The sequence below is a fragment of the Colias eurytheme genome, chromosome 15 (genome assembly GCF_061535395.1).
Source record: "Colias eurytheme isolate Ceu_HAF_F1 chromosome 15, ilColEury1 Martin Lab GWU primary, whole genome shotgun sequence".
Lineage (NCBI taxonomy): Eukaryota > Metazoa > Arthropoda > Insecta > Lepidoptera > Pieridae > Colias > Colias eurytheme.
The window spans coordinates 1,622,388-1,634,606 of NC_142994.1; the positions used below are offsets into that span (position 1 = coordinate 1,622,388).

Here is a 12,219-nt window from a genome sequence, read left to right on the forward strand (position 1 = left end):
ACTTAGCACTATCTACTACGAGGAATTACATCTTCGTGGTATTTTATGATTTAATACAACATATGAGTTCGTATTAATCATTAAAATAAGTAAAACGTGTATACAAGGCTCTCCTAGTTTATAAAAAAAACCCAATAAGCCAAATATACATTCCGTGAAATACAGCCATTAACTTTTCAGGAAGATTGACTTCGTTTTTATAAAACAACCGAGATTACACGCAAATATTATTCCATTTACTTTTCTAGCTACGCACTGTAAAACGCCCTTGTATTACAATTTTATTAAAACCATGGTTCGTTATTCAACGCTATTTTTTAGTAACACCATTTCAACAATACATAATAGCTGCATTCAAAAATAAACCCTAACAGAGAGTACTATAGTTTATATTCAAGTATGAAAATAACCCCGTTATTCTTTCAGTAAGAATTTTTATAGTCACGCAAAATCACTTCATTTGCGGTAAATACGGAATTGTAAAAAAATAATTGTTCGCAATTATGTTAACATTCTTCAGTATACGGTTGGAATGTGGGCACATTTTGTTTTGCACTGCATAAATATTGTGCCGTACGGATCGTTTTTGTTACATTTTAATTAAGTTGAAGTGGTATTTGTTAATGACTCGGTTGAATACAGTAACACCTTTGTAAGGCGAGAACAAAAAGCAGTCGTTGAGTACTTCATACCGAAGTGTGGAATACCTAGCAGTATATTAGCAAATTTTCACACGACACTATAAATTAAGCAATCACAGTACAATATTAACAAGGTATATTTCGCTCTACGATACAAATAACTAGCTTCTTGCTAGTTAAAACGCTATTTTCTTTGACTTTCTTATTGTTACAGATATGTTTTAATTATTTCATAGATTTATGGTACAATTACTAACAAACTAAGTTAAAAGTATGATAGGTATATTTTTGGGATAGTTGAGAATACGAAAAAATATCAGCTACGCTTTTCTAATGCTACGCGTCAAGACTCGTAAGCGTAAGTCTCGACTTACTTAGATCAAAAGTAGCTAAATTATTAAACCTAAGAATAAAATAATGTACATTAAACTTGTTTTTTTTTTTACAATTTACACATGGCAAGTTGATAACTATCGATCGCGTAAATATATACCTACGATAGTCGATTGTGTACAAAATTTACTCAATTCTTTCAATCGAATCATTCGATTTTAGCATCTCGCTGACCATTTCAACTAATCAATAATAAAGAAACAGCCAGACCGCCAATTAGGGTAATGCGATACCATAAACCTAACCTAAAATGAGGATGAATATCCGTATTATATTTTAATTAAACAAATTACAGTCGGAATGTGTAATTTCCATATTTTTCCACGCATATTAATTACAAACAGTTAACGTGCGGTGGAAGCGCATTAGCTTAATTCGATATTGGATAACGTTTCCATTTTATTCATTTTTCCGATCACATCGTTTGGAGTTACAGCTACTAGATGTGGCAAGTGAGAATATATTATAACGTTTGTGTACTAAGGGCGGCTTGCGTAACATTTGGTCTAAACAGAATTTAGTTAAATGCGTTTAACTTGCTAAATATGTTTAGCCTAAATACAATTAAAAATGTCTTGCCCATGTCCGTTTGGATGGTAATTTAACTAATCGTAGTTAGGGAGTCGGTAAAGCAGTTTCTTGCGTTCCTTTTTAAGTTTTCGTGCGTTGTACACTTGACTTAGAGCAAAATGGTTGCATTTCTTAAAAAAAAAATTCGTGAAATGGACCGACGAGCTTTCAACTGTCACATGAAGTCAACCGAACCGAAGAAGTGTCAAGTCACAAAAGTTTGTTGTGATTTGTGAAGTGTTCTCGTGCTATTTCTCGTGGTATTTATTTTTCATTGATATTATTGTTTTAGTTTTGAGTTCAGTGATAATTACCATGGCAAACAAAAGTGTTTCTTCTAGGGCCCGGGGGCCTAATTTTACAAAAGAAGAACAGATATTGCTGATTGCAGCGATGGAACCATACACCCATATTATTGAGTGCAAAAAGACCGACCAAATCAAACAGGTTGAAAAGCAAAATGCCTGGGTCAAAATCGCTCATGTTTTTAATGCCAACACAAAAGGTGTTTCAAGAAGTGCCGAAAACCTTTTAAGTTGTTATAGAAACATTAAAAGCAAATTGAAAAAAAAGCATTCAGAATCAAAAATGTTGTTGAAAGGTTAGTAACATGATGAATTTATTTTTCTGGACACAGATTACCATACCCTTGTATAATATGTGTGTCTTTTATTAACCGTAGTACCGCTGGTATTTGCTATTTATAACACAGATGTCTATTTATGTTGCAGATCCTGATCAAAAACAGGCTTTTCTAAGTGCCTTAGAGGAAAATGGCAAAGACTGGGAAGCAATCGCCTCCACAATAAATAGGCCTATTGAGGTCTGCCAGGAAAGCTTCGACAGTTTGCAAGTAGAATTGAAAAAAGAAGAAGCCAAGTATAAGAAGGTTGTGATGGGAACAGGTACATATAAAATATCATAGTAGTGTTGTGTTTTTTCATTTATGGGTGTTTTCTAAGCTGCCTATCAATACTGATGAAAATCATAAGTTCATGACATTAATTCTTTCGGAAAGTGAGATTCACATTCTCGTCCAAAAGAGACAATTGTAAACAAGTTAAACTTATTATTTTTAGGTGGAGGCCCTCCTCCTTCAGATGATGACAACCCACTTAATGCAGTGAGAAAGTTAATAGAGCCACAAATGGATGGACTTTATAGTATGTACGATGGAGATGCCACGCTCATGAAGCAATTTCAAGAGAGTCTTCCTGAAGAACAACGAATTGCACCCATTGAAGAAGATTATTTAAAAAGTCTTGAAAACATAACTACATTGGTGGTTGATTGTAATACTGGTAGGTAACTAAATAGTACACAAAAATACTTTTTGATGCTTTTAAAACCAATCATGTAACAAAATGTACATTTATTAAATACCTATATTATTCATATATTTATTTTTAGTTATTACTGAGAATGATGGTGGTTCTACTCCAAGCACACCATTGCAATCTCGAGCTGGAGATAAATTTAGTAAGATGGAGATAATACAAAAGAAAGGAACTGTGCTGACAAACAAGGGTAATTAATTATCACCATAATTTATAATTATATATATTTATAGCAGTTTTTTAATTATATGTTTTGTTTTAGATTTATCTGACAATGACCATGGACCTTATACGAGTGGCATTAATACCACACCATTATCAAATTTAAGCAGGATAGACATTTTAAGAAAAAGGAAGGCAACTGCTCTCTTTAAGACGATACACAAAAAAAAATCCACTGCTTGGCGGGCGGAGTCTAATAGCTCGCTATCGCGAACGCGGGTGTGCGCGAAGTCATTCTTGCAAACTCGCCGCGCTGCCGCTGGCCGACTCGGGACAAACATGTATGGAGTCGTCATACAGTTATAATATTGTCATACATTTATTTAATTGTTGATTTATTGGTTTTATTTTCTTGCTTATAAACAAATAATCTTCTTTTTAACAACTACTTAGACATTATTAATAATAATTATTATCATTTCGTAATGTTTATTTTATTACAAAATAATACAGGTTATAAATAATCTTTAAAATAACAAAAAATATTGTTACTCTGAAAAAATGAAATGGTACTCAATAACGCGGACTACTGAATTGATTTAGATAGAATTTGATGCTGACGTAGATATTACATCATGCCCAGAAATGAAAGGTACTATTTCTGAAAGAAGTTATAAACCCTAATTCTTCTCAGTCAAAGTCAAGAGTGGAAGATATCACTAATACAGTAAAACTGATGCGAAACTTTGGATGTTAATTTGTATATTTTTTTGTTAGTTGTTACTTAATCACGTCAAGACTACATTACCAATTTTGATAAAATATAGCTAATTGCCTGGATTTACACATAGGATACTTTTTATCCGAACTGAACACTTCTGTGGGATAAAACAGGATTCACGATATAACCTAATTCCAAGCGGGTAAAGCCGCGGTCGGAATGATATTTTTTTAAATAGAAAAATTGTTTTAAAAAAAAACACAAAATATATTGACGCATGTATTTATTTTTTGCACTCTATTATAATTGTAATTATTCATTACAAATAATCAAAATAAAATAGCCAGAACAAAGTTAGGCCCTGGTAGGGTAGGTAGGCAGGTACAGCAATGTGAGACGAACACTGGCTTATTTATATGTACCAATAATAATGTATTATAAACATTAAATTAAGTTTACAACAAAAATACATAATATTAGCTAATGTGAAAACGAATCAACCAATCATCCCACAATAATGAAATGTGCACACAAATATTCACCCAAATCGGTTCATGTGATTAGGAGGAGTGACTGCAGCGCCATCTTCCGGGCCCAATTGTGTTTCCAGATCACCCAGGAACTCAATTTAATATACTTACACAAAATTATTCGAAATTAAAACTCACATTACTATGTAAATATGAATATAAACCTGTTTTAGTACTAAGCAATTTCCCGCACAGGTGTAGTAAGTATAAATGAAATAAATATCAACATCAAATTCTTTATACAACATACTTATCTACCACCTACTAAGAAATGTAATTCTTGAAATTTTTTCGTATTTTTTTTAAATATAATACTACTCCAATGAGCTCCTGTTCCATATCACGTCCGCCATACTTCCACTAAGTTCACCATGATTTTTCATTTCTTTGCAATTTGTTGCTTTTTGCTAAAAATGGAATCATGCGATAAAACCAGTAGAACGTTGATAACATACATTTTTGACTGAATAAAGGTACTTACGAAGGAGTGGGTTCACATTGTGAACAATCAGTGGGTTTATTTTCCTTCTGGATTCCGGATTTCTGAAAAGATTATCTATGCTATAAATGAAAAAAATCTTACACATTCGTTATGTACTTAAAACAGGGGTACATATCAAACATCGTCTATAATACAATTATCATCAAATTTAAAATAAAACCAACTTCTTCATTAATTTGTTCCAATTGTAAGCATTCTTTTTTCTCCAACCTTTATGTTTCTTCTTCTTATTTTCTTTATTGTCCCCATTTTGTCTTATCGTGTTGTCACCCTTTTTCAACGAGCCAACGGAAATTCAAATTCGAATTTCTTCGATAAACCAGGGGAGTACTAGTTCTAATATATCTACTATATTTAACACTATACACAACATTCGCATTCATTTTAACTAATAACACTGCTCATATTTTATGAGTAACGTCACAATAAATACATGAGCGCATAGTTATCGTCTCACTTTGCTTGACAAGTTGGAAGCAATTTAGAGGACAAAAACTAATAGCTCCAGACAAAATATACTTCATTTCTACTAAAAAACTACTTTTTATCTATTCACTATCTATCTAACACAAGTAAATTTTATTAAAATTGCATCATAAATAAAATTTTTTTAACATCTATTTCACCTGTTTCAGCAACTAAAATTACAACATGCTGACCCGCAAGGCAGTGGCCAAAGATATGGAAAACAAACTTAAGGCCACACTACAGGACTTAAAGGCTTCACAATCCCTGTGTGAACAACTCTTGCTGGAGAGAGAGGAACATGAACTTGAAATCCAGAAAATAATAAAAAAGAACACAAGTTTGAAGGCCGAGCTAGCTGAACTCCACACTCAATATATGGACAGCCAAAACAAGTGCACAGCCCTCCAAGACCTTGTTGACAGCTTCCAACAGTGTTCCAATGACCACGAGAAGGCTCTCAGTCGTATCGTTGAACTGGAATGCAGTTTAATGGAGGTTCAAGAGGATAACTCCAAGCGGCTATGCAATTCATCCAACAGTCTTTATGGTGAACTGGTTGAATGTGGACAGTTAAGTGGCTTTGAAAACAATAAAAAAATCAAGTTAAATTCACATAACAAATTAAAAAAATATCTCAAATTAAGTAGGTTTATTAAGCACACAAAATCAGTAATTAAAAATAGATTTTCATTAAGAAATGTAGCACAATTGCAAACTAAAAATAAAAGCCTTGTGAAAGAGTTAGATAGATATCATAGGGACTTAGAACATTATAAAATGATATATGAAGTGGAAACTACTGAACTAAAGGAGAAAATAGACTCATTAAATGATATATTACATGACCTCAACCAAAAATATTCTGCTGCCCAGTTACAAATCAATGAGCACATAAAAGAGGCAGATTACCTTATAAAGTTAAGCAATGAAAATATGGATCGTTTCGAGTCTCTAACCAATAACTATGTATGTAAGTGTTCCATAAGTGACAAGGAGCAACCGTCGCCCCATAAGCCCATTGACTGCACTGACATGCATAGTATTCCATCCACGGCAACAATTTCATCTAGTAAAACAAAACATCTTTCCATGCAGGAAATTATTGTGTTGTCGGATAACATTGGTCAGGGATTTGGCGCTTTGCTTAACAACTTAGGGCATAAAGTAACTAATTTTTGTACTCCTAATAGTTCATTTACATATATCATGAATTCATTAGATAATTTTAGTTTTAATGAAAATAGCATTGTTGTTATATTATATGGAGATAGTCTTAATCTAAAAAAACATGACATTGATATAGGATTTCAAAAAATGTTGAAAATTAGTAGTGAGACAAAATGCAAATTTATGTTGTGTACATTACCATATTTGCCTGGTTTGACACAAAATCAATATAGATTTATCTATAACATTAACTTAAAATTATATAATTTAACAAATCATCATAGTGATGCATTTATATATTTTGACATAAATTCATGTACAAAATCTTTTTGCTTGACAAGGAATACAGTGTATCTGCCATTTAGATATAAGAGAGAACTTGCTATGTTAATAGCATATAAAATTATTAACCAGTCTGGTACATGTTTGGTATCAGACCATCGATCTACTATAATTTTATGTAGTAGTAATTATATACATCAACCGAGGTTAAGTGTTGACGGACAAACTAGCCCTAAGCTAGATTTAAACTAGTATGTAAGACAACAGCTAAGCAGCCTTTTTCCATTGTACATCAAAATATTCAAGGCTTGGCTAGCAAATTATTAGAAATAGAATTATTTTTAAATCATAATAGTATAAAAATATTTTGTGTAACAGAACATTGGCTTAAACAATGTCAGTTGTTATTAAATATTGATAATTATAAATTAAAAAGTATATACTATAGGGCACATGCTATTCATGGAGGTTCTCTTATTTTTGTTCACAATAGTGTTAAATGCAAAGAACGAACTGACATTGTAAGTCTTTCTGTAGAACGCACCATTGAACTGTCCTGTGTTGAGCTTGAGCGTTATATTATTGTTTGCGTATACAGACCTCCTTCCAGTGACTATAATATGTTTGAGACAGTCATGGAAGAAACATTAAAGCGTTTAGGCAGGAGTAAAAAGAAGGTAATAGTATGTGGTGATTTTAATATTGATTTACTTTCACACACACAGACGGCAACACGAATAGTTAATTTGTTTCACTCATTTAATCTGTATAAAGTTTTTGATGAACCCACACGAATTACACCTACTTCTGCAACTTGTATTGATAATATATACTGTGATTGCAACTGTCTAGAAAAAAATATCCTCAATATACTGACTTCAGATCACTGTGGCCAGAAAGTAGTTTTGGAATGGGATTGCATACCTAAGTTTAAAAGAATTAATGTTAGGCCTATAACTAAAAAAGGCATTGATAAATTTAGAGATAATATTAATAATAAACTGCCTAACCTGAATGATCAATCCTTTTATAATAATCCTTGTGAAATGTTTACAAATCTTTTTAATTTAGTTCATAATGAGTTTAAAAAAATATTTAAAGTTAAATCTTTAAGTATCACCAAGGATTTACCATTTAGTCAATGGGCAACACCTAGTATACACAGATGCAGGAACATTCTATATGAGTTATATGGCATGAAGCAATATAACAAAGACTTGTCATTCCATAATTATGTTAGAAATTATTCAAAAACTTTTAAAAAAGTTTGTTTCACTGCCAAGTGTCTATATGTCAGAGATAAAATACGCAACTCTGATAACAAAGTTAAAACTGTTTGGACAATTATTAATGGTGAAATGGGCAAAAGCCGGACAAATAGTACCATAAAACTTGTAAATGCTGGCAGGGTAATTGACAAAAGTGCTGATGTTGCGCTTGCTTTTGAAGATTTCTTTAGTAGTGTCCCTGTTAGTATTACTAAAAAATTAAATTCATCATCAGTGCTTGCGGAGTCCTATTTGAGGGACCATGTTGCGGAGTGTAATGTATTATTTGAATTGCGACATGTGACTGCAGATGAAATTGTTAAAACTTTTAAAACATTAAACTTAAAAAAAACATGTGATCTCTGGGGAATGTCTGTGAATTTAGTAAATAATATTATAGAAAACATTGCCAACCATTTAGCGTTTATATTTAATCAATGTTGTGACTGTGGTATATTCCCTGATTTATTAAAGTTTAGTAAAGTTATTCCTTTATTCAAAAGCGGTGACCAAGAAGACTGTAATAACTATAGGCCTATTTCTATTTTACCAACTTTGAGCAAAGTCTTCGAGAAATTGATTTTAAACCAATTATGTAGTCATTTTGTTTCAAATGGTTTACTGCACGCCAAACAGTTTGGTTTTACAAGGGGGCGCTCTACCACTGATGCTGGAATAGCTCTTTTGTCACATATATATAAAGCATGGGAAAATTCAAAGAATGCTTTGGGGATATTCTGCGACCTTTCTAAGGCTTTCGACTGTGTAGAACATTCCACTCTATTACGGAAACTAAATTTTTATGGTATCAAAGGTTTATCTCAGGACCTCATAGCTTCATATCTTCAGAACAGGGTACAGACCGTTGTTGTTAATGGAGAGAAATCTTGCGGTGCGCCGATTAACATTGGTGTTCCGCAGGGATCTATCTTAGGACCGTTTTTGTTCTTAGTGTATATTAATGACCTACCTTATTATTTGCAGGATATGTGTGAAATAGTACTGTTTGCAGATGATACCTCATTAATATTTAATGTGGATAGATATGACACAAATGTTGACGAAGTAAACTCTGCTCTTTTACGCATATCTAATTGGTTTAATGCTAATAATTTATTATTGAATGCAAAAAAAACAAATTGTGTAGAGTTTATCCTTCCAAATGTAAAAAAGGTCAAAAGGGATATCATTTTAAACGGGGAGGTATTATACCCTGTCGAGTCTACTGTTTTTCTTGGTTTGACACTAGATGAGAAGCTACAATGGGGGACCCATGTTGCCACCACCGCTGCTAAGCTCAGCTCAGCTGCATATGCAGTTCGAAGAATAAGGCATCTCACCGATGAAGATACGGCTAGATTGGTTTATTTTAGTTACTTTCATAGCATTATGTCCTATGGAATTCTACTATGGGGCAGGGCTGCAGATATAGAAACTATATTTATATTACAGAAAAGAGCCATACGCTCTATATATAATTTACGTGCTCGGGACTCACTAAGAGATCTCTTTAAGAATATTGGTATCCTCACTGTACCATCACAGTATATATTTAATAATGTTTTACATGTACACAAAAACGCGGACTTACACACAAAAGTAGGAGATAGACACTGTTATGGCACAAGGAATAGAAATAAAATTGAAATGCCATTTTATAGGTTAGCTAAAGTTAAAAATTCATTTATGGGCCAAGGTATACGTTTTTACAATAGAATTCCTCATAGTATTAAAGAGTTTAGTAGTGTTAAATTTAAAACTTATTTAAAAAATGTATTAGTTCAGAGAGCCTACTACAGCATTAAGGAATATATGGAGGATGAAAATCCATGGAGGGTTGTCGCGTAAGAATAACAGGACAGTTCTTTGGCATATTATGATAATATATAATATTATGTAGTTAGATGTAAGTAACATGTAATGTAAAATTATATTGTATATGGACATGACTTTAAAAGAGCAACTATGGAGTTTCTTGCCGGTTCTTCTCCATAGATACTGCTTTCCGAATCGGTGGTAAATTTAAAGAATGTAATGACGATTCAAAAGTGCTTCTGGAAGAAGTCTAATTGAATAAATAAATGTTTGAGTTTGAGTTTGAGTTTGAGTTTTTTACGATTGCGCGAGCGACACAAGTTCCCCGTGTGACGGCCGTAGCGGGAATGACTCGTGCAGCGATCGGGGTAGGAAGGTACAGGGCGGCTCTCGCTATATTGGCTGGTCGCGCGCTAATTTCAAGTATTTCTTGTTTATTTCAAAACCATCGCATATTTCAAAATTCTAAATCGGTAGACGTATAGGTTGTATATTTTATAGTTAATATCCAAAAAGTCGTAACTTTACGTTTGTTATTTTGAAGATGCCAGAGATTATAAAAAAATAACAATGAGAACTTTGTATTTTTTTTCTATCGAGAAAATATCATGGAATCATGTTTCTAAAACGGTAGACGTATTGTGTTACTATTGAACTTTCTTGTCAAGAATTTTCATCACGACAACTTTAATAATATAAAAATTACGAAGGTTTGAAAAGGGCCGTAAATGTTAGAAAAATTAATTCATCACCTTAACAAAGGTACCTAAATTATTATTTCAAGTCATTCAGTTTCATATCTTTTTGCGAATTCACAATTTGCTTATAGTAATATTATATTAAACTACTTTTCTTTATTCCAGAAAATAATACTACTGAAGAACTAGCAACTAAGAAAAGTAAGACAGCAAATGAGAGCTTCAAAATATTGGCAGAAGAGAAGTTGGAGCTGGTTAGACTACAAAAACTGTCATTGGAAATGGAAATAGAACATAAACAAAAAATATATGAAATAGAGTTAGATAATTTAATGAAAAAAAAGGAATTTGATGAACAAATGTATAAAAAAGAACTTTTACTTAAGGATTTAGAAATAAAAAAGAAACAATCAGAGCTATAATATTTTTGTTTTTATTTTTTTTACAATGATGCAAAATATCCCTCTATTAATAGTCTTCGTTGCAAATTAAAAAATGCCTAGAAATCGAATTAAAACATAAAGAAAAAATTCAGGAAATAGAACTGTTAGAGTTACTCAAACAGAATAAACACAAGGAAGATGTAAGAGAAAAGGAGCTTTTATTATTAGATCTTAAGATAAAACACTATGAGGCTTCAAATAATAAAATATTACAAATCAATTTAATTTTTTATTGAAACCCATTATAAAATAAGTATTTTAGCATACAATTTGTAGTAATTTATAGTGAAGCAAAATATTGCTCAATTAAAACCCTCCTTTCTAAATTACGGCTGCCTCTCAGCTGACCAGTACCCACAGTATTTCCCACAGATAATTCTTCCATTACTGGGTAATCTGGATCTTCAGGGGGTACTTGATCGTTTTGTGTAATAGCTATGTTATGTAACACAGCTGTAGCTATGATTATTCCTGGTACTTTATGTAAGTGGATATTTATTCCACGGGACAGAATTGGAAACCTCCTTTTCCACAATCCAAAGGCCCTTTCCACTACATTTCTTGTCTTTATTTGTGACTCTTGATAAAGTCTTTCTCCTCTTGAGACAGCACTGCCATCGGCTAATGGTGTCATCATATAGCTAGTTTGCGCATAGCCACTATCACCCAAAAGAACTTTATTTTTAAATTTCCCTTGTAAAAAACTGCGCTTCAAAGCACAGTTATCCCAGATGTTAGAGTCATGAGCAGAACCATGCCATCTTGCCACAATGTCTAAAAATTTTAAATTTGCTGCTGAAACACATTGGGTGTTTATTGAAAAATAGCCTTTCCTGTTTCTGTATATTTCTGCATTATCACCACCAGGAGAAATAATTCGCACATGAGTGCAGTCTATTGCACCAATGACTCTCGGGAATTTTGCTATTTTGTAAAACCCTATTGCCAATGCATTCAATTCGTCCTCTGAAGTTGGATATGTTATGTACATGTGGCGCAGACTCGCTATAGCGTGAGTCACACGATGCACTATTCTACAAGCAGTAGATTCATGGACCCCAATCATATCACCACAAGTTATCAATTGGCTGCCAGTAGCATAGAAACGCAAGGCACACAGCAACTGATTCATAGGAGTTACAGCCGTCGCTCTGAAATGAAAAGCAACGGTATATTCTAAGGCCCCAAAACAACTGATAGGGTACAAAAATTGATTGATCAT

General features: G+C 32.8%; 2 protein-coding genes across 2 annotated transcripts; both read left to right on the forward strand.

Annotated features, from left to right (window-relative positions):
* Nucleotides 1-1,533: 1,533 nt before the first annotated feature.
* On the forward strand, nucleotides 1,534-5,190 carry LOC149902129 (uncharacterized). Its single transcript, XM_090110218.1, has 6 exons — nucleotides 1,534-2,205; nucleotides 2,336-2,509; nucleotides 2,684-2,905; nucleotides 3,015-3,131; nucleotides 3,204-3,269; nucleotides 5,180-5,190. Exons 1-6 carry the CDS (start codon nucleotides 1,920-1,922, stop codon nucleotides 5,188-5,190), a joined length of 876 nt encoding a protein of 291 aa, XP_089966344.1. The 5' UTR covers nucleotides 1,534-1,919.
* LOC149902130 (uncharacterized) lies at nucleotides 5,140-10,041 on the forward strand. Its single transcript, XM_090109969.1, has one exon. It carries the CDS (start codon nucleotides 5,508-5,510, stop codon nucleotides 7,023-7,025), a length of 1,518 nt encoding a protein of 505 aa, XP_089966095.1. The 5' UTR covers nucleotides 5,140-5,507; the 3' UTR covers nucleotides 7,026-10,041.
* Nucleotides 10,042-12,219: the final 2,178 nt, after the last annotated feature.

Bases quoted from the DNA above. Each gene is read 5' to 3' on its own strand.
- LOC149902130 (XM_090109969.1), top strand. From the start codon at position 5,508: ATGCTGACCCGCAAGGCAGTGGCCAAAGATATGGAAAACAAACTTAAG.
- LOC149902129 (XM_090110218.1), top strand. From the start codon at position 1,920: ATGGCAAACAAAAGTGTTTCTTCTAGGGCCCGGGGGCCTAATTTTACA. The intron at 2,206-2,335 runs GTTAGTAACATG...TTTATGTTGCAG, and splicing joins ATCAAAAATGTTGTTGAAAG to ATCCTGATCAAAAACAGGCT. The intron at 2,510-2,683 runs GTACATATAAAA...TATTATTTTTAG, and splicing joins GAAGGTTGTGATGGGAACAG to GTGGAGGCCCTCCTCCTTCA.